Source organism: Lemur catta, chromosome 9 (genome assembly GCF_020740605.2).
Source record: "Lemur catta isolate mLemCat1 chromosome 9, mLemCat1.pri, whole genome shotgun sequence".
NCBI classification, from domain to species: Eukaryota; Metazoa; Chordata; class Mammalia; order Primates; family Lemuridae; genus Lemur; species Lemur catta.
In genome coordinates, this window is record NC_059136.1 from 60,925,651 (window position 1) to 60,951,761 (window position 26,111).

At 41.3% G+C, this 26,111-nt stretch overlaps 1 protein-coding gene and 1 non-coding gene across 2 annotated transcripts in view; one reads left to right on the forward strand and one right to left on the reverse strand.

Moving 5' to 3' along the window:
- Positions 1-8,447: 8,447 nt before the first annotated feature.
- Positions 8,448-26,111, reverse strand: part of SDC2 (syndecan 2) — a 101,427-nt gene continuing 83,763 nt past the window's right edge. Inside the window, exons 2-5 of the mRNA XM_045561803.1 lie at positions 22,674-22,785; positions 15,544-15,677; positions 10,625-10,760; positions 8,448-9,723 (exon numbers count right to left, since the gene is read on the reverse strand). Coding sequence (XP_045417759.1) covers positions 9,560-9,723; positions 10,625-10,760; positions 15,544-15,677; positions 22,674-22,785 — 546 coding nt within the window. The 3' untranslated portion in view covers positions 8,448-9,559. The remainder of the gene's footprint in view (positions 9,724-10,624; positions 10,761-15,543; positions 15,678-22,673; positions 22,786-26,111) is intronic.
- On the forward strand, positions 11,743-11,847 carry LOC123645303. Its single transcript, XR_006737496.1, has one exon. It is a non-coding gene; the product is annotated as a U6 spliceosomal RNA (small nuclear RNA).

Consider the following 26,111-nt stretch of genomic DNA (forward strand, 5'->3'; position numbering starts at 1 on the left):
ATGAAATCAATGGCTGGGGCAGCTCTGATGAGGGAATAACAGCTGTTCAGAAGTATGGGTAATTTATAAGTCAAAAGTATTCCCATGTCAGCAATGCCTGCCAAACCCTTCTTGTCACATCATGAATATCACCCCAGTGATCCTTCCACTCACTAGCAAGCATAAGAGAGGTAAGGTATCCACATCTTCTATTCCATTGCCATTTGAAGAAGTTGGGCTCAGAACGGTTAAATGACTCATTCCAGCTCACCTAGTGAGGCCCAGAACATCAGTCATGAGTTATATATAAAAGCAATGTCAGAGTAAAATGAAAATGGGCACACATAACCCAGCAAGATTATCCCACAAACCACCAGCTTACGTGTAGGACTGTTAAATGGAAGTTTGGGATGGGTGGATACTCACTCATAGTGCTGAGGTTTTCAGAAGGGACATTAGGATGCAAAATAGACTTTGCATGTGGTTTGCTAAGGACTTGTTTCTCGACATAAACCGGAAAAAAAATTATTTGAAGCTAAAATTGAGTCCCAAGTTAGGTTGCATTTAAGAGAGTACTGTAGCCCAGCAGGCCCCCAAAATGTCATGTCAGCTTTCGAAGGCATTTCACAGTTGCTGCAACAGCACTGTTGGAACAAAGCCAAGCAGCTTTAGAAGAAGCCCAGTCCCTTAGACATAGATGACACTGCCAAAAGCGAAATAAAAAAGGGCCGTTGCCTAGCTTGGCATCTGGGTCCTGCAGCTGCCAAATCATATCCATTAACCATGCCAAAGTAATCCGTGGAGAAATTCCCAATGAGAGGCCCAGTGGCCCAGCAAGTTAGAAAATTGCCTCTGATCTAGGCAAGCAGTGGGTTCTAGTTCGCCAGTGTCTGCTGAGATTGCCAGACAACTTTCAGCAAATCAGCAGAAAGATTTCAATTCCTGTCTCTCGTTCATAAAATGGGTATTTTGTGTGTGTGTGTGTGTGTGTGTGTGTGTGTGTGTGTGAGAGAGAGAGAGAGAGACAGAGAGAGACAGAGACAGAGAGACAGAGAGACAGAGCAGGGAGAGAAAGAAGGAACTAGGAAGGGGGAAGAGAAAAAAGACATTTCCTAATCTCTTCTCCTAGTGTGATGGGAACCTGAGATACGGGGATTGAAATCCCACTCTGAAGCAAGTAAAGTCATACCTGTTCTGCTAGGGAGCTGGAACAAAGCAAAGTAAAAACTCACAAAAAGTTGGCCAAGCCAGGCAGAAGCTCTTCTCCCACCTGCACATCTGCCTTGGGCTTTTCTTCTTTTCAGATTGTTGCAAGAAAACAGATGGCTGCAGAAGCCTGAATTTTAAATTTATGAATGGAAATTTGAACAGATGTTAGCAATCAAGATGGCATATAAGAATTTTTTTCATACCATGTTTACAGCCCAGCCTCCTTCACATAAATGGGAGAGGGGGTCATAAAAAGGGTAGTTTTTGATCTCAGGGACAGCCTGGATCCAAGCATGGTGATTATGTGGCACAATGACGGAAATATTGAAAGAACAAAGGAAGAAAACACTAATCAGCTCTCTGTATAAATGCTAAATATTTATCTGCAAAGTGCTAAAATGTATTTGCAAGAAAACCATCAATGTATCAGAGTACTTTCTGTGCTTTATGTGGGTGAAGTGCCCGAGGTTTTAACTAGTATCTGTGGACACCTAGTTACTGGGATTCTGTTTAGACTTTTGACACAATATAGATTGTTTCTTTTGTTTTGCTTGGCTGAAGTTCTCAGACATATGGTGTCCTATCAGGTTTCACAGAGGAACCGAGTAGAAGGCTAGTAACAGAGATCTGATGATACATGCATTGCTAGGAACTGGGCTAAGGTACTAAGGAAGGGATGGCAAAATGAATCAAACCTGATCTAGGTCCTCAGTACTGTTAGAACTGAAGGCAAAAGCAAGCACATATATCACAAAGCCAGAATAAAGTGTATGTTCAAGGTTATTGGAATGAAGAGAAAGGAATGAGGTTGATTGGGGGACTGGATAATGACAGTGATTCCTATTATCCTGAGAAGAGGGGAGGATTCTAGAGCTTGTAGCCATCTGGAAGAAGCAGAGAATATCACCCAGGATTTGTTAGCAAATCCTTTTGGTTATACCTTCAAAAAATAGGATGGCCATAAAGTCTGGAAATATGGATCATATGCTATCAGGTATTGTAATGTCAACAAACCATTTATATTATGTATTCACCTGAGTTTCAAGGCTTTGAGGCTACCCTGGCTCTCCAGAATCTGATCACTTTTACCCACCATGATTGTCTCCCTCCTTGAGTACTGCAATAGCTTCATTAGTTTCCCTGTTTGTGTTTTTGCCAACTTCTGCCACCCCCAACCAGCCTATTCTCAAGAGAGAGAGAGAGAGGGAGAGAGAGAACAGAAAAAAAAAAAAAAAATCCCAGTTCATATTTTGTTACAAATGACCAAGTATTAATAGAAGTAGATACTTTAACCTACTTAATAATTCGCTCAAAAATGTGCTGTGACGCTTTATGAGGATTTTCCTCCCTTCTAATGCAAGATTGTGTTCTCTGCTAAGTATCTACCAACATGGCAAACCAGTGCTAAAGAGTGGATCTGGCAGTGGTTCATCTAAAAGGATAGTCAGACTTTGCTGGAAGGCAGACCCAGGGCCATCCTCTCTCTTTATCTAGTCTCCTCTTATCCACAGTTTCACTTTCCACAGTTCAGTTACCTTGGTCAACTACTGTCCAAAAATATCAAATGAGAAATTCTAGAAATGATTTGTAAGGCTTAAATTGTGCACCATTCTGAGTAGAGTGATGAAATTTCACACTGTCTTGTTCCATCCCAACTGGGATGTGAATCCTTCGTCTGGCATCTTCAGGCTGTAGATACCACCTGTCCTTAGTCACTTAGTAGCCACCTAGGTTATCAGATTGACTGTGGCGGTATTGTAGTGCCTCTGTTCAAATAACCCTTATTTTACTTTATAGTGGCCCCAAAGTGCAAGAGTAATGATGCTGGTAATTCGAATATGCCAAAGAGAAGCCATAAAGTGCTTCCTTTAAGTGAAAAAGGGAAAATTCTCGATTTAATAAGGAAAGAAAAAAAATTGTATGCTGTGATTGCTAAGATCTATAGTAAGAATGAATCTTCATCTGTGAAATTGAAATTGTGAACAGTATATTGTTATAATTGTTCTTTTTAAAATTACTGTTAATTTTAACAGTGCCCAATTTATAAATTAAACTTTGTCATACTTATGCATGTGTAGGGAAAAAAACATAGTAAATACAGTTGTCAAAGTCAAATAAAATGTAGAGACGGATCTCTAAACTTAAAACATTGAGAAGCAAGAATTGCAACTCAGGGCATATACACAGACTGAACAAAGAGAAGATTGGAAGTTTTATAAAAAGGGGGAATGTTATGTATTGTTTCAAATTAAAGTTCATTGGCACTAGGAAAGTTTTTGGGGAGCTGGCAAGCTCTGATTGGTGAGTGACGGTAATGGGTAAAACTAGTCTGACAATCACAGCAAGCTGTTCCGGTAGCTACTAGATATTCTCTTCAGTTTCAGGCATCCACTGGGGGTCCTGGAATGTATGCCCCGCAGATAAGGGCGGGGGTACTGTACTTACCTCTGCAAATAACCTCATCTAGTCCCATGGCTTTTAATACCGTCTACATGCTATTCACTCCCGTCATCAGTTGGAGTCCAGGAAGGAAAATAGAACCCATGTCAGGTAATGCAATAGAGAGGATTTAATACCGGGGCCAGTCACCAAGATGCTGGAACAGCTGTAAGAGCAAACTGGGAATGGTGAGATAACCCAGAGAACAACAACATCTGGGAGTTGCTACCCTCCCTAAGGCTAGAGAGACAAACTGGGATTATGAGAATTTAGGAACAGTGGGAGCTGAGACCATGGAGGAGGGCCTTAATGGGAATGCAACCACAGAAGAGGTGCATTAATGCTAGAGATGTTTCCCACAGCAAAGAGAGGGGAAGGTACTCCAGCTTTTCCCCTCGTCCTGACTGCAGTCTTTTGCCAGTGCTTTCCATTGCCCCAATTCTCCCAGAGGCCACTTGGCAAGGAAGCTTGGGAAATGCAGTTTGCACAGGTCAACCTTGCACACCCCACTCTCCCTGGTTCCACCCACCCCCAAGCCATACGGAGCAGAGCAGGGAAGAGCAGACAATGAATGAGAGTGTCAACAAAGGATGGACACAAACACTACTCCTAAATTAATATCTCCAACTCAGACCTCTTCTCTGAGCTCCAGATTCTTATATTCAACTGTTTACCTGACACCTTCACTTGGGTGTCTAGTGGTCCCCTCTAACTTAAAATGGCCCAAAAGGACTCTTGATTTACTAGCCACCTTCCCTTGGTATTCCCCTTCTCAGAACATGATTCAGCCACTGCTAGGCCAAAACTATGTACGCCATCTTTGATTCCTTTCTTTCCTTACTCCCTATTCCTCCCAACCTTTCAGCAAGACCTGTTGATTCTACCACCCCAAACAGTTCCTCTCCATCTCCACTATGACCACCTTAGGCAAAGCCACCACTATTTCTCCCCTAGGTGACTATAATGATCTCTGAACTGGCCATGCAACTTCCACTGTGTCCCTGTATAATGCATTGTTCAGGGGGCAGTTCCTGTAGACTTTGAGGGCAAGGAAGGGTAAGAAGCAGGGGCTTTATTCTAAGTGCTATGGGAGCCATTGAAAGGAAGGATGTAAACTTTTTTTTTTTTGGAAGACAGAGTCTTGGTCTGTCTCCTGGGCTAGAGTGCAGTGGTATTATTCATCATAGCCCATTGCAACCTCAAACTCCTGAGCTCAAGTCATCCTCCTGTCTCAGCCTCCCAAGTAGCTGGGACTCCAGGTGCATATTACCACATTCAGCCAATTTTTCAATTTTTGTAGAGATGGGTTCTCACTCTTGCTCAGGCTGGCCTCGGACTCCTGAGCTCAAGTGATCTTTCCACCTCAGCCTCTCAAAGTGCTAGGATCACAGGCGTGAGCTACCACACCTGGCCTAATTTGTATCTTGATGAAATCAGTTTAGCTTCCTTGTGGGATGTAAAACATAAGGGTAATAAAGTGGAAGGAAGACAAGTTAGGAGAGGATTACAGATCTTAGCCCTCTTCTACCACCTCTTCTACCAAAGTCCCCTCAATTGCCAGCTATTGGTCTTCTCCCTGTTCTTCCAATATGCCAGGCTTGTTCCCTCTTTAGGGCCATCCCACAAGAATGCTTGTCCTGATTTAGCACAACTGGCTCCATATTATTCAGGCCTTACCCTCTGAGATCTTTCCTGATCAGGCCATAGAAGTCATCACTGTTCACAAATATCCCCTCTCTCCTTCTGGGCACAAAGTAGAGTACACTTCTCTGTGTCCTGGACATTAGCTATGGTCATATGGCTTGCTTTGGCCAGTGAAATGTGGGTGGACGCTCTAGGAGCCCTTTTCCTTCTACCACAGTGACTGGCAGGCAGTATTCCAGATAATGGCTACTCCATCAGCCTGAGGAGCCTAGAGTGAGGATGACAATCATCCAGAGCACAATTCTCCACACCAACCCATGGTACACAGCAGAAACATGAAAGAAATCTTTGCTGTTTTAAGGTTGCTGAGATTTTGAGATCGTAATTACAGCATACCTAGCCTACCTGAACTGCTATAGCCCTCAGTCCCTCACATCTGCCTGTATTGTGTCCACTGTGGAAATTACCAACTGATAATTTCCACTTACTCATTTTGTTTCCACTGTGCACCTCCCCAAGTTCATGCAAGCACCATGTGAACAGAGTCTTGGTCCTATGTAATTCACCACTATACCTCCAGCTTCTTGAAGAGTGTCTAGTGGGTAGTCAGTAGGCAAATATTTGTTGATTGAGCTTTTGATGGCTTAGCACATATAAGCATTTCTTGAATGCTGTTTTTCCAATAAAACTGGAATAAATGCATCTTACACTCAGCATATCTGAAACACCAAACCCTAAAGCTTCACTGTTATTTGTGGGTTGGATCCACAGCTTGGGTTACACCCTTCCAGCTAATTCACAGGAAACCAAGTTGCTCCCAAAGCTGCCACGATTCCATGGTCAGAAAAGGCCCTGCTAAAGACTATACAGAGCAGATAAACAAAAAGAAATGAAATCTTACAACCATAAATCATGAGTGAAGTCACCCAGAGTTAGGAGACAGTGGGACAGAATTCATTTTTATACCGCTTTTACCACTAAAAGATGTTTTACCCTTTTTAAAGTTTCCTATGCTGGCTCAATCTAATTCCCTGAAATGGCCGAGTCTCAAATTTTGGCCTAAAATATTAGAACTGAAAAGAACCTTAGGGATCACCCAACTCAGACTACTCCATTTATCATATGGTTTGATTAATTTTAATTAGAAACCTCTTAGGGTCTCCCTGTTGTCTGTCAGAGGGTTACAACTTAGAAACTCACGTTAGAAATTGTAGTTGCTAAAATCATTATCTTTTCTGGTACCACCAAATATATTTAAAAGCATATATTTTCAACCACCCCATTGTATAATTGTAATAAACCTATAAAGATCCCACTTATAAAATTAATCCCAGAATATTTTTAGGTTTTATATTTTTGTTCCTCCCTTAAAAATTTTCCTAGAGATTTCAAAATGTCTCAAATATTGAAGAAATAAGCTCCATAAAACTATGAAGTTATTACTGTGCCCATTCGTGCAGTAACAAGAACCCTTTGTAGGACATATTAGTTCCTTTAGGGCCACCCAAGTAAGGTAATTATGTTATTTAGCTTACCCTTCCAGACTCTATACTCAACAGACGACATTCTCAACAAGCAAGGGCATTTTGTCTAATTTGCAAAAAGTGCATTAACAGTATCAACTCATTAAACATTTCATGTGAAACTATCAACTTTTAACATTAAGAGATGGCAATTTCTACAATCTCGTTCAACCTAAATTTAATTTTATAAACCAAGTCCTAATCCTGAAAGTCGGGTACTAAGCACCTGCAGCTGAAACTTAAAAAAACAAAAAACCAAGCTCATCCCATTTCCCCCTATATGCTGAAAATGGGACAGTTTGAATATTGCCAAGTCTCTCAAACACAAAGCCGCATTCACACAAGGGAAATCACTTACATGTGGTTAAGAAAACAGGAAATTTTCACATTGGCTTTAATATTTATATTTTACCAAAATTTCCCTGAACTCAGTACTCATTACTAACACTTTTTATAGTATTTACTGCATCTTAAAAGTAAAATAAGCAGAAAATGTACAGTTGAAGAAAACTGGATGCCAATCTATACAATGATTTACTTTCGGCATGACAGACTTTATTTTGGCACTTTAACAAATATTTTGCTTTACAGCAGTGACAAAATATTTGCCAGAAATGTTCTTTTCCTGGCACGGATATTCCAAGCAGTTGTTATTCTATGAATTGAATTTCACTCTGCTTTGCAGTTAGAGGTATACCCACTACATTCTTAACCTCTGTAATTGAGGGACATTGTGTGGCTTTAAAAGGTGCTATCATTTCCTTTTAATCACCCTAAAGTGGATTGATTCTGTAAGTGATGGGGCAGGAATTTGAGAATTAAGGCCATTAAGATTTAAGTAAACACTGTTCAGTGTTGCTTAAAAAAATATTTTTTAAAATGAATTCTGTGGCAATTCCAGGGAATATTCTCTAAATGAAGTATTCACACTTTATTAAAAGTAAATTATATGATGGAAAAGTTGCTGTTCTTGCTGTCTTCTTCCTACTTTGGCAGCTCACCGTTTAAAACAAAACTAATGGATAAAACAGAAAACGGAAATGTTCAGTACAGTAAGTACCAGCCAGGTACCCTCATGCCTCCATCTCCTCCTCAGGTATCACTCTTTCCAACCATTTCAGAACTAAGCAGTGAGGCCCTCATTTTAACACACAGAGCCTCCCTGCCTCTCCCTCTTTCCCATAATGTGAGCTATGGTATTCCATCTATTAGTTCTTCATATAAGCTTCAGGAGAGATTTGGAGCACAATTTCAAGGGTAAATCAATCTATAGACCTAAGCCTTGGATACTGACTATAGGAAAGCCCCCTTCAGATCTTTGGAATTTATAGTCTTAAAACTTATTTGCAAAAGCAGGCATCTGTCTCAATATTGCCATCAGCTATTCTATAAAGGTTGCAAACCTCAAAATTCCCTGGCAGCCTTCCAATATCTGTACCCAGACACACACAGGATGATACATTCAGATTTCCTCTGGCCAATTCAGAAGTGAGTCTGTAATAAACAGCCTCATCAACTTGCTCTTTGGTCTTGATTTACAGACACTGTGGAACACTTAGAAATCAAACCCATGTCATCCTTGAGAGCAGACGGTCATTAGCAAAGGGGAGATGTACATTTGATCGAAAATGTACAAAATTTATAACAGTGACATTTTCAATATTAGGCCACATGATTTATTCAGTAGTTTTTATGTTCCCAAATTACAATTTATGTCTATTCGTAAAGACTACAAAAGTTACCATTAGAATTGTCTGTGCTTATAAAATACCAACTTTTTTTAAAACTGTTATATATACTCATTAACACCAGTCTGCGACGAGATACATAGAATCATAGGCACTTCAAAGGCTTAAAAAGACGTTTACAACTTAAATGCATTTTTTAAGAACAAAAACTGATTTTTCTTTAAACCCCTATTCGTACCTTCAAATTGCAAGAAATTAACAAATACAGTGGCCAAAGGAATCTGCAGCAACTTCTTAAAATACTGTTAGCATCTTTGGGTTTGCTGAGGCTTGTCAATAACTCACATCAAATCCTCCCAAAAGAAGATCTGATTAGACAGATATGACTAAACAGTTTTGTAGTAATAATCCAATTTTACACATTAATTTGCTGTTGCAAATCTGCCCAAAGCTACAGGTAATGAAAAATAAAGCAAGTGTAAAATGGATAGTCTGACACTTAAAAATTTATACAAAGTGGAGGTTAAAGTTTACATATTTGAAAATCACATATACACTAAATTACCATTATCTGAATTATTCCAAAGACAAATTGCACCATGACAGCTACAAAAGGCATAGGGTTTGGTTTTGTTTTTAAGGGCAGAAGAGGGGAGGGCAGAGGAGAAGAGGGAGACAACAGATAAATTAACAAAGTAAGACCAACTTGGCAAGGTCAATCTGAGACATGCTGACACAAATGAAACAGCTTTCATCTTTGAACTGTAGGATGAAAACAATCATTTCGTATTTGCGCATAAAAGTTTAAACCAATTCCATGAACATCAAGGGTTTTCATAACATAATATTTTGCCACTGCTATTCACAGAACACTGCAGATGTTAAATTTTAATTTTATGTTGTTCTAAAGAAATACAGGAAAAGTTTTAAATACACTGGTATTTTTATCATTAAAGTGCCAGAATGGCTCTTTAATGAAAAAAAAAAAACAAAAAACAAAGATCTTCATTATTCTACGCAAAAGCTTTATTTTGAAAAGTTCAGTGATCTCATAAATAGAGACACTAAGTTGGAGTTTTACGCATAAAACTCCTTAGTAGGTGCCTTCTGATAAGCAGCACTAGATGGTTTGCGTTCTCCAAGGTCATAGCTTCCTTCATCCTTCTTCCTCATACGATACACCAACAGCAGGATAAGGAAAATTGCAAAGAGAAAGCCGATAACTCCGCCAGCAATGACAGCTGAAACACACCAAAAGGAAGATTACTTTAGAAGAGATTCAAGGGTTGCAGAAATTAGCTTTGTCAAGCCCAACCTATTTACACTTTTATAAAAGGCTGAATTTGAAAATGTCAATTTAAAAAAAAAACTGGATTCAATGAAGTAACCAGGTAATTATGCAAATCTGACATTCCTCAGGAAGGTATAAAACTTTCTTTGATTGTATTAATAATATCACCCGAAAAACTCAATAAGAAAAATCTGGCTGCAACCTCAACTAAATTTCATACTTTAAAACCACTTTTGTCTTTTCAGTACTCAAATTTCATATTCTAATCTTCTAATTGCTTTTTCAGTAAAAATACAAAACATGATATAATTGACTTAAACTTTTTAAGAGTAAATATAAAAAAAGCATACAAATTTCTTTCCAATCTTGGATTTGAGATTATCTTTTCAAAGATTAGGTGTTCAAAGATCTTGCAAGCCTTCCCCTTCAAAATCAAATGTTAGCACTTCAGATAAGTTAAAATAAAGACAACCTTCTTAAAGCCTTGGTCAGTACTCCAAAGAACTTTTCCTTCTCTTAAATTTAATTTGAAATCAGGGATTACTTGGAGCAATACTGATTGATCTTCACACCCCACTATCTCCCTATGCCCAGTTGTTCTGGACCAATTCAGATCTCAACTTTCCTCTTCTAAGCTACTAATGGCTGGCCAAGGGGTAAACTGAAGGAACCGGCAGAAAATAAAGACAACATCTGCCTAAGCTCTTGCTTCTCACTGTGGAATGAAGGACCCTGAAGACTGTTTCAGTAGAAAGGTGACAGCAAGCTTTGCTATACCCTTGACTATCACTTGGACAAACAGAGGCCTATGTATAAGCATCCTCCCACCTGACCCGTACCTGGCTACTCACCTGCTAGGACTTCTGTTCGTTTAAACAGATTGTCTGAGTGTTTCTCAGTATACACATTTGTATCCTCTTCAGCTGGGTCTATTTTCCTTTCTGAGTCAGAGAGATGAACTTTCTCTTTATCAATTTCTTCAGGTGACTGTTATGGGGAAAAGGGAAAGATTATATTGATTTTTAAAAAATGTGCTGGGAAGAAGAAATAATACATGAGTATATTCGAAAGTTCCTTTATTTCAAAGAATGAGTTTAGGAAGTAATTGGAATAATCACTTTGTGTGAAGTTTATACCAATAGGTGAGTTCCATGACGGATCCATGTAGTTCATGGCTTTGTGTAACACCCATCACATGCACAGGCAAGATGGATAGTTAGTGAGGTTATAGTAACGCTAATGACATGGCTAGGTTGTTTTCATTGATATTTCATAAGATCTCTACTTCCTCACCACTCTTCTGACTTCAGGTCACCATCTCCATTCTGGATGCTCCGACCCAACAGCATTGCCCCAACTCTTCCCACTCCTTCATCTCTTTGTTGCACAGGGCACTGTGATGACAGCTCCCTTTCAGGCATTGTCTCATGTCCAACTGGGCTCTTCCTGTTCCCACTCTGTGGGGAGAAGCCCCCAGCCTTACTTTGTAATGCTTCTCTCCACTTAATCTTGCATCTTCAATGGACCCTGGACTATGACATTAGGTTCCTCCCTTGAGTTTTCATGTCCACAGCTTTGTTCAGGTTGTTAGCACATCACACCCAAATTACTGCATCAATCTCAGAAATGCACGCCTTGGGCAGTTTCCAGTCTACCACTTACTCTCCAGTGACAACCCTGCGAGGCCACCTCCATGATCTCTTCATTACCAAAACCGATTCTTAACATCTGTGCCTTGGTTCATGCAGTTCTTGTATCCCCAGTCCAAACTTTTCACTTCTTCCACTGTCTATTTCTCCTTAATGAGTCCTCTCTGATCTTTCACCTGGCTGTAACCCCAGAACTCTTTACAGTCTACCACACCAACACAGAAATTATCTGTTGCCTAACACTCAGCATCATTTTGTGTGAATCATGTACGGTTACACTGAAACCTGAAAATCTGAAAGGTATTTAAAAAAAGGGCTCTGTGCTCACTTTGGCAGCACAAATACTGAAATTGGAATGATAGAGAAGATTAGCATGGCCCCTGCCCAAGGATGACATGCAAATTTGTGAAGCATTCCATATTCTTTAGCAGCACAATTCACAAATGCTAAGATGTGAAAACCCAAGTGCCCATCAATACGTGAGTGAATTAATAAAATGTGCTATTATGTATATTAGAGTATTATGCAGCCATAAAAAATGGTGAACAAATACCTTTTGGCCAACACTATTGATGACAAACACTGTTGACTCTATTGGGCTATAAAAACTGCAGACAACAATCCCTACTTTCCACAACTCTTCCTAAGAGCATCCAACCATCTTCATTAGGACTCTATAGAGTCTGATGTGCCATGGCCCAGGAAAGCAACCGAGTATTTTCTGAAGGCTGGAGTTCATCCACAATGGCAGCCTGCTACTTAAGTTTAGAGGGTTGAAGGACAAAAGGGGACCTCACCTCCTTGGGTTGCCTTAAAGTCACCCTCATTTCTAAGAAGGACCACAAGCTAGACCAGGTGGATCCATTTAATCTCCAGGGTATGTGAGATTAATAGGTCCTTCTCTCTGACCAGACACTAGGCATCCACTGAAGATGGTATTTAATAAATTATAATAAAGTGTGACTGACTGTCTTTCCCACCCCACAAGAAACCCTATACAGCCTAAACCTCAACCTGTCATGGTTTACAAAAAGCAGAAGCCATAGAGAAATGATCCTTTCCCTATTGCAACATATGCACCCAAAATTTCACTCTTCTCTATGTAACTGTGATAGAAGAAAATATGAAGTCTTCCCAGGCCTTCATGTTCCAAAGTAAAGCAGAAGAGAGCAGCTCACTGGCAGCATTTTGCCTGAATTTTCTCCGTGCTTCTCATGGAAAGCCCATTCCTAACTGGCTGCCTATAGTGGGACAGACAACTCAATAGTTCAAGAATGGATTATCTGGGTTCTAATCTAGGAACCTTTCCACTGCTCATTAGCACTGCTTTGCTATGAGGTTAGGAAGGGGAAGAAAAATCTCAAACAGGTGAATACTCAGGTTTGTAACTAGGGAGAGAAGTAAACAAGTTCTGGTGGGACATGAGCTGGACATAAGTAGCTACTGTAATATTAGAGACTGAGCTGAACTTACCCACATTATCTTTGCCCCACTATTATTACTAATCACATGGTTTCACCTGGGGGTTCTCGAGTCCCTAAAGTCTTTTAAGACACCTGACCTCTTCAGTTCCCTCTGACTCAGTTTCTTGTCCAGCAGGCAGACATAAGTGTGCATTCCAGGGATCTGAGAGCGTGGGGACAGAAGGTCTCCACAGAGCTGGAGCCACCCTGCACGGAGAGGTGCACAGGCCTTAAGCTGCTCTGGAGGGAACATGCATTTTTAAATCAAGAAGTTTTATTGTTTGGAAGCAGAGGCTTAACTAAGAAGAAATCAATCTACATTATAGAATTAATCTAAAATACCTTAACTGTTGTATATATGTGCAAAATGAATTTACAAAAAGGTAGCATGAGTGATTAAATAAGGCCAATTTAAGATCTGTCACACCAATGTCTGGCTGTTTGAATGCCATGGAAATGGAATGGAAGATTATGAGTGATGCTCTGCTTAAACAAATAACTGTCTTTTATTTAATTTTTAGTCATAAATTTACAACAAACTAGATAGAATATCTATAACAGTGACATAAGGCCACTGTGAGAGCCATTCAAAAGCAAAATCTACACTAATGGTATCCTTTAGGCAATGTTTAATTCAGCTGTACCATGTAAACTACAAAATGGAAAATTTAATTGCTATTATTCATTATCAATATTATCATTATCAGTGCCTACAATAACGTTTGACACATAATGAATAGCACTCAATAAATCTCCCATAAGTGAATGAACTTTTTACTATTACTACACTGAACACAAATGATAGTAGGAATATAAACATTAGAATGTTTGGGGGATCCTTAATTTCTAAACTTATCTGCCAAACATCTATTTTCTTAAAGTCTTGATCTGATGCAATTACTTTCTTTTTTTTTTTTTTTTTAGTTGTCAAATTTATTTTTATTAGGCTGCCATATTTTATGCAATTACTTTCTTAAAGCCAATTTAAAAAAACTTAAATCAATTTTCAATCCACTGTTGTCAATGAACCAGAACTCTACATCAAATTAGGTTTTACTTAGGCTACAACTCTTTATCACTAAAAGTCAAAACTCACCCAGGAGAGTTTCTTGCCTCAAGCTAGTGAATCCTAATGGTCGCTGACTACAGGGGATACAGTCATGAGAAGCGGTCAAATAAAAATGTGGTAAAAGCAAAATGCATCTTTCCACGGCCATGCTAGCTAATTGTGCCACAGACACTCTGAGCTGTTCAGCCATCCTACCATCAATTGCACCTGGTACTCTTTGTCTCTCCCCTTCTCCCCTTCTTCTATTCATCCTACTTATCCATGGATGGATGGAGCTGCTTCCACACATGGAGCCAGCACATTCTAGGCATGTCTGCCTCAGTCCTTGGGGTACTTCTCCTGGCCTGCCTACGACCTGGCTTGTGAAGCCAATCTGCCACCAACAGTTATGGACCTTTCCTAGTCATACAGACAGCACGCCAATCTGGAAAGGGCTTGACCTCCTGGCTGCTCCACACCTGTAAAAGCCCATCCAACTGTCATTCACCATTCTGGCCATGTGCACTGGGAGGATGGAGGAAGAGGAGGAAGAACAAAGGCACTCTGATAAGGGTAAGAAAAGCCCACCTGCATGCCTACGTACAGCAGGGGTACTTCCTACTCCAGAGAAGGCCAGTCACTACCTTCAGGAAACAGCCTTCCATATCGTGTCTGCTGCGAACACCCAGCAGCATTGTATTTCCAATCAACAGAAGAGTGAGCTTAAGCAGCATGGTACCCCTGAACTGTCTGCAAAGTCTACCACTGCAGTTATGACCAGTCCTCACTTGGTGAATTGGCTTGGTCTCTTCTGCTCCACCACATTCAATTAACGTTTATAGACTGCTTGCTAGGTCTCAGGTGCCATGCTACAGGCACTCACATTTAATCGTAAGGAGCCACGAGAAATGGGCTCAGAAGCTAAAAAACTCCACTGAATCCAAGATTTGAAACTTAGGCCTTCTCCAGTCTTTAACATGCATTTTCCAACTTAAAGGTTTACCTATTAGTGGACTGTCAGCTAATTGCAATATTAACAGGCCAAAATCATGAGCTCACAGTTTTAATTAGCTGGGTGCTTTACTCTGTTCTAAGGCCAAAGACCTTATTCTTAATAAGTCAGCTCTCAAAACGAACACATGCAGATGTACTCAGGTTCATCATTACCACTAAAAGAGGTCAAAGTTTATATATTACTGACAGTGGGGTCTAAGGAGACTTTAAGAAATGCCTTATTGAGACTACTACCATCAGGACGTGACCCGGAGTCTCCTTATTCCATAACATTTCAGCATATGTAAAGTTCACAATGGTTTAAACTCAGAACATTTTCTATAAAGTGAAAATAGTGTTCTTGGCTTAAGCCAAATAAACAAGACTTTGTTTCTTAAGAAATTCCTTAAGAAGGGAGCTGTGTAAAAAATATTCATACATAAGCTAGGCCTGGGTGATAAGTGGGTAAATCCCAAATGATCATACAGAGTAAGGAAGAGCCACTCAACAATATAATGAAAAGACCATTTGCATTTACACAATTTTAACGGGGGCATCTTAAAAGGACTGTTGTATACTATCAGAAGAGAGGACCATTTATACAATGCAAAACACACCTTCGTCTGAGCAGGTATCTTGTTCTGTATATTCAGTGTTACGGTTTCCACTTTTGGAGCAGCACTAGTGAACGGTATCTTTGGAATTGGTCGAGATGTTGTCAGCTCTGGACTCTCTACATCCTCATCAGCTCCTGGAAAAATAAGCAAAGATGCGCTGATCTTTGTGAATCACGACACGGATTCTTCCATTAGCAGGCAATATTGTCTAATGTTGATGCTGACAGACCCACGTTCTTTCAAAGCGCTACCTCCTTTAGACTCTAGCGCAAGCCTTCCTGTGGTTTTCACTGCAATAAACAAGTGATTTTTAAAGGGGATCTCTGGGTAGCCGGGCAATTTTTTCTATTGTATTATTCTAAATACTCTCAAGTAGCCCTCTTTTCACTTACATGTTCAATCTCTCCTGCTTGACAAGATTTCTTCCTGCCTACACAGAAACATGCTCCATTTCCCATTTTGGGAACATAACAAACAAAATACAAAAAAGGAAAATGCTCCCATAGCTGAGTCCTTATCGCATGTGAACACCACCTCTCTCCCCTTTTTATAGGCAGATTTTTCCACTGCGGGTGGATGCTCAGTAGCTCCTATCCTCACCATCTTCTCCACTCTGTGCTCAACTCCCTTTCAGGTACATTTTCTCTGCCATCAGACTATTGACACTGTTCTGTTAAGGCCACCAATGTCCTCGACATCACCATACCCAATAACATTTTTCAGAGTCATCTTCCTCTATCAGAGCTTCCTAGCACCTCTGGACGCTATCAACTGCCATCTCCTTCCTGGTATATCCTCTTTCTCCGGGCTTCAATTAACCACCTAAATACAGAAGATACTCCAAACTTACACTGTTAGCTTTCACCAGCCCACTCAAAGTAAGGCCGGTATATCCAATTGCCTGACATTTTCATTTGAATGACTTAGAGCTACGACACACCTCTAACTTGTTCGACTGAGCTCACAACCCCTCCCTGTCCCTCCACAAACCTGGTCTTCTCCCATGTTACCTCACAGGGACCAGAAACTTCTGTTTCTATATGGCAGAATTCTGACTCCCTCTTCCTTATCTCCACATTGAATCCAAGACCCAGTCCTGTCAATGTTACCCTCTAAAGCTCTCTCCACTCTAACACCTTCCTACAGCTCCAGGGCTACCACCATAATGCAAGCCACTGTGACCTTTCCATGAACCACACTGTACCTGCCTTCTTCCTAACAGACCCCTTTCCGTCCAGTCCACTGCCCACAAATTGTCTATGACCTCATCGTCCCTGTTTAAAACTCTTACAATGGCCCCCACTGCTCTTGGGATAAATAGAAATGGCTCATCCCAGCCTGTGTGGTCGGCCCGGCCCACCTTCGCAGCTCCCTTGAGCATCATTCTCTCTGTCGTCTGCTGTGCTCCAGCTGTGGTCCCCTGATCCTTCTGCAGAAGTCTTCACCTAGCTAATTCCTAATCCCCACTTTCCCGATCTTGGGGAAGACCTCCCCTCCATATTACATCAGAGTCCTCCGTTAAATGATTTTTATTGTTTCCATCTAATTTTATTTTTTTAAAGATACAGAGTCTCACTCTGTTGCCCAGGCTGGAGTGTAGTGTCTATTCATATGTTCGATCTTAGCACACCACAGCCTCAAACTCTTGCACTCAAGCTATCCTCCTGCTTCAGCTTCCCAACTAGCTGTTAAATGTCACCGCCCTTCTTACACTAATTGCATGTATCACAAATGTGTAATTGTGAATTTGTGTAAACTGGAAACTCCATAAGGCTAAGTGAGAGATTGCATTTGTTTTCCTCCCAGAGTGCCTGATATAGCATCCAAGACATTAACAGGCTCTGATCTGGTATCTGCTCAGTAAGTAACTTTCCACCTGGGCAATTTTTTTTTTTTTTTGGCCTTTTCACCAGAATAGCATTTGAGAATTTCTGACATTCAAATACAACATTCTTTTTAAGTTGATCATTTGTCAAATTGTAACAACTCAAACAAACTCAACCTCTGTAACCCAAACTAACCTGCTTCCTCAGGTAAGAATGAATGAATGAATACCCATAAATTCCTCAAACAAAAGAAAATGGGTATTTTCCACAGAATTCTATCTATGTAATAAGTTCAGAAAGTAAGAGGTAACATGCTGGAAACAGTGCAATGGCTGTGGCTCATTTAATATATCAACTGTCTCCTTTAATTTCAGAACATATATACTCGCTATTATGGAGAAGAAATGGCAGGGTATATTGGAATAAATACAGGTTTAGCAACCAACGAACCTACTACTGGTTCTGGTATTTATTAGCTTTGTAATCTTGGTCAAGTGACACTTCAGTCTTTGTATATTCATCTTTAAAATGGGGACAATAATAACTCATAACTAATGATGGTTCCAGAATCATGATGCTCTTTTATATCAGCCTACTTGATTATGCATCAACTTTTACATATAACATGCTTTATTTGTTCCTATAGTGAATCATTTTCTTACAAAGAATAAAACTTCAATGAGAAATGAAAAATTTCAACTAAGGGCTTTCAAGACTCCCTTGTTTCACAAGAGTTACAAATCTGAGTGAGTCATCCAACTAGGCATGGGGAGAATCTGAGAGAGGAGGTGGTTTATAAGGTAGAAAGGCCCCGCAAGCTAACACTTTTTAGTTGGAGACGGATGAGTAACCTGCCTCAGGTGGCTCTGCTGTTTTCATTATCTTTATTAAAAAGATTAACGCTCTTGCCCAAACCAGAAGCCTGATTACCTCTCCCCTCATCCCTGACTTTCAGCTCCCACTGTTCTCTCTGTCTGAAATATACCACCCCAAAGCCTGTTTCCACCGGGGGGACTTCTTATACTACCACCTCCAGCATCAATGCCATGCCCTCTCTGAAGCCTTCCTTGATCTATCACGAAACTCTCTGTTACCACTGCTCATTATATCTCTTCTTCTTTTTAAAAAATGACACTTTCTTCTACTTCTGATCTGAATGTTGGCATCCAACAAAAAACCGTATGTTAAAACCTAATCCCTAATGCGACAGTATTAAGAAGGGCCTTTAGGAGGTGATTAGTTCATGAGGGCGGAACACTCACGAATGGACTTAGTGTCCTTGTAAAAGAGGCTTGAGAGAGCCTGTCTGCCCCTTCCCACCACGTGAGAACGCGAGAAGAAGGCACCATGTATGAGAAGGAGGGCAAGCCCTCAGCAGACCCCAAATCTGCTGGTGCCTTGATCTTTGACTTCCCAGGCTCCAAAACTAAAACCAATAAATTTATGCTATTTATAAATTATCCAGTCTAAAGTATTTTGTTATAGCAGCCTGAATGGATTAAGGCAACTTACAAAATAAAAACACATTTTATAAAATAAAAAGAAAGAAAACATTTTCATGAATGACATTTGGAAACACAGAAAACACATAAAGGAATAAATAGAATTATCCCACCACCAGAGAAAATATTGTTAGATTTCATTTACTGAAGTGTTCCTAGAAAGGTGCTTGGTCCCCCATGTAGTGAGTGGTCAATGAACAAATAAATATCCTCTACATCTTCTCATCTTCTAATGAGTTTTTCACTTTCATCAGGACAGTTCTGCTCTTCAAGAACTCTTTTGTGCTCTCAGAATGTTCCTGTTTTATAATATCCTGTTCTTGTTCCACTGTTAAAGCATCTTCTTTTCTCTCTGAATTTAATAAGTTTTTCTATAAATTCTCTTCTTCTTGTTTCTGCCCTCTCTCAATTTTTGATTTGGGGAAGGTCTCTCCCTTTCATTTACAAGTTTTTCCTAAATGTCTCGGGGGTCTTGGTTGTCTTTTCACATTTAAGAGGGAAACACTGAAAAGCTGACTAGAAGCTCTGAGCACACAGGAGATTTGCCAGATGTGGGCATCATCAGTTAAGACAGAGCTGTGTGTTCTGCTGCAGAGCTCCCAACGACGCTATCTTTGCGTTGTTCTGTTGAGTTGGTCCAGTGCCCCAGAAGAGGGCCTCCCATCCCCGTACCCAGAGGGCAAACGACAGGCTGCCTATGTTCTGGGAGCTCACTGGGAGAAACTGGGAATGGTTCAGCACTGAATAACTCTTAATCCAAGAATTTATCTCTCCCATCTGTTCCCAAAATACCCCAGTCCAAAGGCCCTGTGTTTTTTCCTCTCCAGATACTAAACTTCCAGTTTTCCACCAAGATCGGGGAGCATGAGTCCCTTTGCTGCACGATGGAGGAAAGGAATCAGAGATCTATGTGCTATTTAAACAGACTTCCAACCAATTGTCCTGAGTTTAGAACCACTGTCATCCTCTACTTGGTGCCACCAATTCCTGGGCCCCCACAGACTCTGCTGTGTTAACTGGGCTGCTTCCTGGCTGTCCCCACTGCTGGCTAACTTGGCCTTCTCAAGTCGGCCAAGCCTGTTACTATTAATACTAGCCCATCTGCTTCCCGGCTTTCAAAATGCTGTGGCTTTTTTCTCCTTTACTGCTTTGTTTGCCCTTGTGAGTTTATGTCCCAATCCTTTTTTGTCAGTTTAGTCAGGTATTGGAAGGTAGCTGTGCTCAATCTGCCATCTTAACCAAAGGCGTATACTTAACTCTTAAATTTTTGTTGTACAGCACTTTCCCATGTTATGTATGACACATGGTATTACAACCATTATTGCTCATGTTTACATTTTTCTCATTAGACTCTTGGCCGCCTCAGGATAGGGGCCATGTCCTTCTCATCTCTGTGTCCCAAGAACATGGCACAGTGTGTGTAGATGCCTGTGGAGGTTTTCACTAAGGCCTATACTTGAGCCCACATATATAACATGGCCTCATCTCCTCACCGGGGAAGACCCGTTTAGGCCTTTAGCCATTCTCCTCCAGTCCATTTGCTCTTCTACTGGATGGCTGGATAAGAGTTGGGACAGATGGTATACTGGCCAAAAACCTGAGGTGTTTCCAGCTGGGACTGGGCATCAGCTAGGCAAGGCCTCAATTCTAGAATGGGGTTTTATGACACAAGGAGACAGCACAGCAAAGGCCTGGAAGAGAGCCAACTCCCTGGTCCCTATCCCAGCTCCATTACTTTCTAACAGAGTGACCTCAAGCAAGTTACTTAATCTCTCTGTGCCTCAGGTTTTCTCATATGAAAAATAGAAATAATAATATCTATCCTTACAAGGTTGTTACAAGGATTGGAATAGTGCCTGACACAAAGTAAGTGCTTCACAGATTTTAGTCACAAGTACTGCTACCTTTAAATGGAAAAACAACATCCTCATCTCAGCACAAGGTGGTTTCCAAAGTTAAGAATGATGCTATTCCACTTTTTCACAGAAGTGATCTGCCCATAGCTAGAACCACAGCAGAAGCAACAGGGGCCAAGTTTAAGCCTCAGTATGATCTATTTGATTAGTGGGTTCATGATTTCAGATGACCCGCTCCAACCCTTTCACCTGCATGGAAAGAAAAATGTAGCGTAGGACTGTGTACCTGTTTTAAATTAAACTGAAGGGAAATCTTGGCAGAAGTCAACAAAATGACTTGGACAACCTCTATAGATCCTTAACAACTTTTGGATGCTAAGATCTGTGAAATGGGGACAAAAAAAGCACCCATATTTATTACTTCCTGGGACATTTTGAAGATGACAGTTACAAAGCACTTTTGAGGTGCTAAAAAGAAAAAAGAGGTGCCATGAGTGAAAGATATTTATAGAGTTGTGGGCTACGGAGAACAACTTTTTTCACACTCATTCTGCGTGTGTGATATATATCACTCTCCCAAGAATAACTAGAGTTATTTTTACATTAGGATTGCATTGTAAGCTCATCGTTACTAGGTCAGCCAGCACCTCTTGTCTTTGTCAGACTTACTGTTTTCCAACTTAAAACATTCACTTTTATATGACTAGATTTCAACCAAAGACACAACTGATTTTCATTTGTTCTGGGTTATTCTGAAGCCCAGGAAAATCTGATTGTCAGAAAAATCTACGTTCAGCATAACTTTTACCATCTGTTGAATCTACAAAAACCCTAAGCAAGAAAGAGGTCTGAATAAGACTTCCCTAGCATGCTGCTAGCCACAAATTCCTGACTTGCCCATATATGTGGATAAGCTTTTCCTTTTTCTCGGCTTCTTCGGGGCTGTTTCTAGCACAGGTAGATTGCAAATGTGGCTAGAATCCTTCATTCCTCCTTGGGTCCACATCGTCTGCAATGTGACTTTATAGCTCCTTCCAATAAGAGGTGGAGTCCCTCTGACTTGCTTTGACCAATGAAATGTGGTAGAAGTGACGCTGTGCCAACTTCTAAGCCTTTTGGCTGCAAGAGGCTTTGCACACTTTTACTGGCTGTCTTGGGATCTGCGCCTTCTGCCTGTGAACACACGGCTGGCCTACTGGAGGATGAGAGACCATGTAGACCAGAGCCAAGTCTGCTCAGCTGCCCCAGAGGTATGAGAGCCCAAAAGCTGCCTACCCAGCCTGAAGCTGACCGCGGACATGTGAGGGAGCCCAGCCTAAATTGCCAACCTACAGAACAATGAGTTAAATGAATGATTGCTGCTTTACACCACTAAGTTTTGGGGTGGTTTGTTATGCAGCATAACAGAGGTAATAGATAACTAACACACCAAGGCCATTGAGGATATCACTATGTAATCATTTTAAGTTGGCTGGCTGCTACATTTTCCGTCCTACTTTTGAGCAACACACTGGGAATAAAAGTATAAATTCTTGGTCTCATCTATAACATAGGGTAGGTGGTTTTATGAAACCAGTGTTTGAGGGATTTCTTTAAGGGTGGTATCCATGACATCTCTCTCAAAGTCTTAATAATAAAATTGACACATCACTCTAAGAGCTTTAGATGTGACAACTCCTTTGAATCCTCGCACCAACCCTGTGTGGTAAGGACTAGCATTCCTTTCCATTTTACAAATTAGGAAACTGAGGCTCAACAAAGTCAAATTCCCAAGATCTCACAGCTTAAGTGGTAGAGGGCCAGAATTCGCACCCAGGCACTTTGACTCCAAAGATCACACTCCCAGCCACTGTGCATCCTGTTTCCTTGAAGTAAACACAGCAAAACACGTGTGTATGCACATGTGTGGAAAATGGAGTCCAGTGTTTAGAAGCAGCCAGCCTCACCTGAGCCAGACGCAGAAGCATAGTCGTCATCGTCAATAGGATACACTCCCGAAGCGTCTTCAATGGAGCTGTTGTCAAGGTACATGTCTTTATCAGACGTCAGCTCTGCTCTCTGAGAGAGGAAAAAACAAGGGATTCAGGATGGTAAGAGATTAACAAGCATGCTTATTTATCTTACTGTTCAGGTTTACACCGCGGTGACTAGAATTGACCATAGTTATCCTCAGGACACCCTGACGACTATGCATTAAATCAAGGGCTGACCACAGAATAATGCCACCGAGGGAAGCCTAGGCAGCTTAAACCAGTAGAATGAAGACAGCTTGGAGATCTAAAAACCTATCTTGGGCTTATTTCGTTACATTCCACTAAACTCGTTTCAGCTGTCCCAATGCTGTTATAAGCCATCGTAGGTATTCTCTCTGTCACAAGGTCACACTCTTACTGGAAGGCCACAAAACACTTAAGACTTTCTTGGGGATACATACAAAGATATTACAGCGCTTAGGTTAAAAAAATCACCCAGGGATCCATCCAGGCCTGGCGAATGCTTGCAGGCCTGGCTGGGCTCAGAGCTTTATCGCTACAGACAGTGCTGCCTGGTCCCCCAGCCATGCAGAGCTCTGTGCCACAGCCCAGGTTTGTGGTGATGCCAGACCTGGTGCCCCATGAGCAGCAATGCCCACGAGGCTCACCCGACGTGGGTGAAAGCCACGGCGTGCCTGCTTCTAGGGCTCACTGGCTTAGCAGAGCCTTAATGACAAATACAGATAAACCCACATGAGCACATTCTTTTTATATTACTGGCAGTTGGTAACAGCAAATCACACGCTTAATATGGAGAGGGATCAGTCACTAAGTATACCAGTTCCACAGCTTCTTAGCTCTTCAGTAAGAGTTTAGTATTAAAATTCAACCTAATCCTGCCAAAAGAGGAACGTGCATGAACTGGAGACAGAGTAGAGGTCTAAGTTTTGAAAAAACGCTTTTAGTAAATTGATATTTTACCACCAGTATCTCCCAAAAGCCCAGAAACAAATAAAGCAGACGGGCAGCTTCTAAACGATGCCTGTGTTTGGAAACAGGCGACACTCATTATTGTCCTATTTTTAAAAATCAAATTGAATGCTGGTTCCTAACAGAAATTATAAAACATGTTTCCCTTACTTTGTTGGCTTTCATTAAATTTCCTCCTAAAATAAAACTTTCTGTTCCAGCCGTCACTGTGATTGGAACCTTCCTCAGAGGACAGACAGGTCCCACCTCCATAACAGTACCACTTTATTCTCTCAAGTTTCAGCCCACATTCTCCACCAGGCCCCCGTGCCAACTGACAGAAAACTACGGGAATCTATTTCGCTTGAGCTACTCTGAGCACTGAAACCTTAGGGACTGGTGTTCCAGTGGCCTGGCTTACCGGCATCGGGTGACCACCCTAAGCCGAGAGTGCGCTGGAACTTTTCTGCTAGAACGGTCAGAGCTTAACTCTGCAATCTGAGGCCATCCTGCATTACTCTGGTTTTATCATTCCAGACCGTAATTCCCAAAGCTTGCAGACCGTGTCAGGAGCCCCTCGTTCCACAGCTCTATCATCATCTGAGCCCTATTAGACTATCAGCTCCTCTGAGGGGGGAGCCTCTCTCTCCTAATCACAGTGGTTGGCACACAGTAGGTGCTCAGTAAACACCACTTGGATTGAACCACTGTTTGTGCTCCTGCCTAAAAGCCATTCTTAGTCCTGCCTGTATTGAAGTTTGTCTTGTTAACTTCATCTGGAGGACTCTCTGGTTTCCTCTCTCAAATCCTGTCTACTGTGAAACAGGCTCTGACTTCTCCAGCTCCTATGTTCCCTAGTTATAAACTGTACTATGTTAGGATTCTGTAGAACAGTTAAAGACAAACTCTCGTGGAAAACTGTTTCATGTATTAATATTTGTCTTGCCCCTCTGCAGAGTATAACTCATTGAAGGCAGGTCTCAAATGACCTGTGTGTGCTCTCTGCCCTCTCAAAGTGCATGGGTACTCAAATATTTGTTGACTGAGATTACTTAAACCAAATTGGCCTTGGACTCCGGTTTCACAGTTAACACATGAGACAAGGCCTCCAGGATTCCTATAGTTAAAATCTCACAATTTTAAGGCTGAGCGATCATCTGTCCCGAACTTCTCATACCTTGTGCTATATCTACTTAAGCAACCTAGAGTCTTCAGAGTAAGCAATAGATTCCCTTTACATATTAGAAACTTGTCTCCCTTTTCTTAAGATTGAATGACATTCCTTTTCCTCTTGGCTCTGTCAAAGAAGTTTGATGTGGCGAGGGTAATACTGAGCTATTTAATACCCATGTGTAAACTGAACTTCTAATGCATTCGATTAACCCAGTTGTCTAAACTGACACATCTGCCACACCAACAGGCAGAGGGGCCAAAAATGTCTCCCAGACAACTGGAGCCACCTCACTGTTCGGCCACACTGGGCAGCCTCAGAAGCTGACTGACTTCCCCGGGAAAACCCGCTCCTTAGACAATCGTCAGGTGTATTGCTACAAGACTCGGGGTGGAGGTCAGCGCATGTCTAGAGAAGCCAGGTCACCCTCAGCCACTCGTGGTTTCAGGGCTCCAGGGTGGTCCTGGGCAAGACTGGATGTTCAATGTGTTTGAAGGCAGCTAAAAGTCTCTGTTTCTCTGTCAGCCAGTATGCTGCCAATAACTTCAACATCATACTAAAAGCTTTCTCCCACTCTGATTTCAGGGGTATCAAGAACATGAGAGAAACTACCAAAATCCTTCCTTCCAATTTAATAATAAGCTGGGCCCTTTTCACTCTGTAGCACATAATGCTCAAAAAAATATGTCCATTGTATTTCCCTGGGAAAAAAACACCTTTTCAAACATGACAAATTCCTTTTATGAAGATTCTATGCTCTGTGCTGAAAGGACTTTTGCAGTTAACGTGTTTGGAGAGGAAAACGGATTATGCACCGACGTTCCCTTGGAACAAGATGATGTGCACCTCTTGCCAGCCATGAAAAGGGGCGACTCAAAACTATTGATTTTATACCTGGCCAAATGTGACTCACTGAGCAGAAAACCCTGGGACACGCTCTGCACACTCACTTGCTCCATGGGGCACAGCCACTGACAAAAGTAAACTGGAGGGAAACGCACAGAGGCACACAGCAGAGGTCCAAAGCCGCAGCCCGAGTGCAGGGTTTCATAACGCAGTGTTTGGTTTGGGAACGACCATTGCTGTGAGGCAGTGCCAACACTGTTGGCTAACACGGTCCAGAGTACGGCTGGAAGAAAAACAAAGCTGGTCTTTCAGACCTTTCCCTCTGGCTGATGCAAGACATGAATGCAGGGGAGTTAAAGGAAGCTGCGGAAAGCAACAAGGTACAATGAAGAGGAAAACCTGCCACAGAGATAGAAGGTTCCACT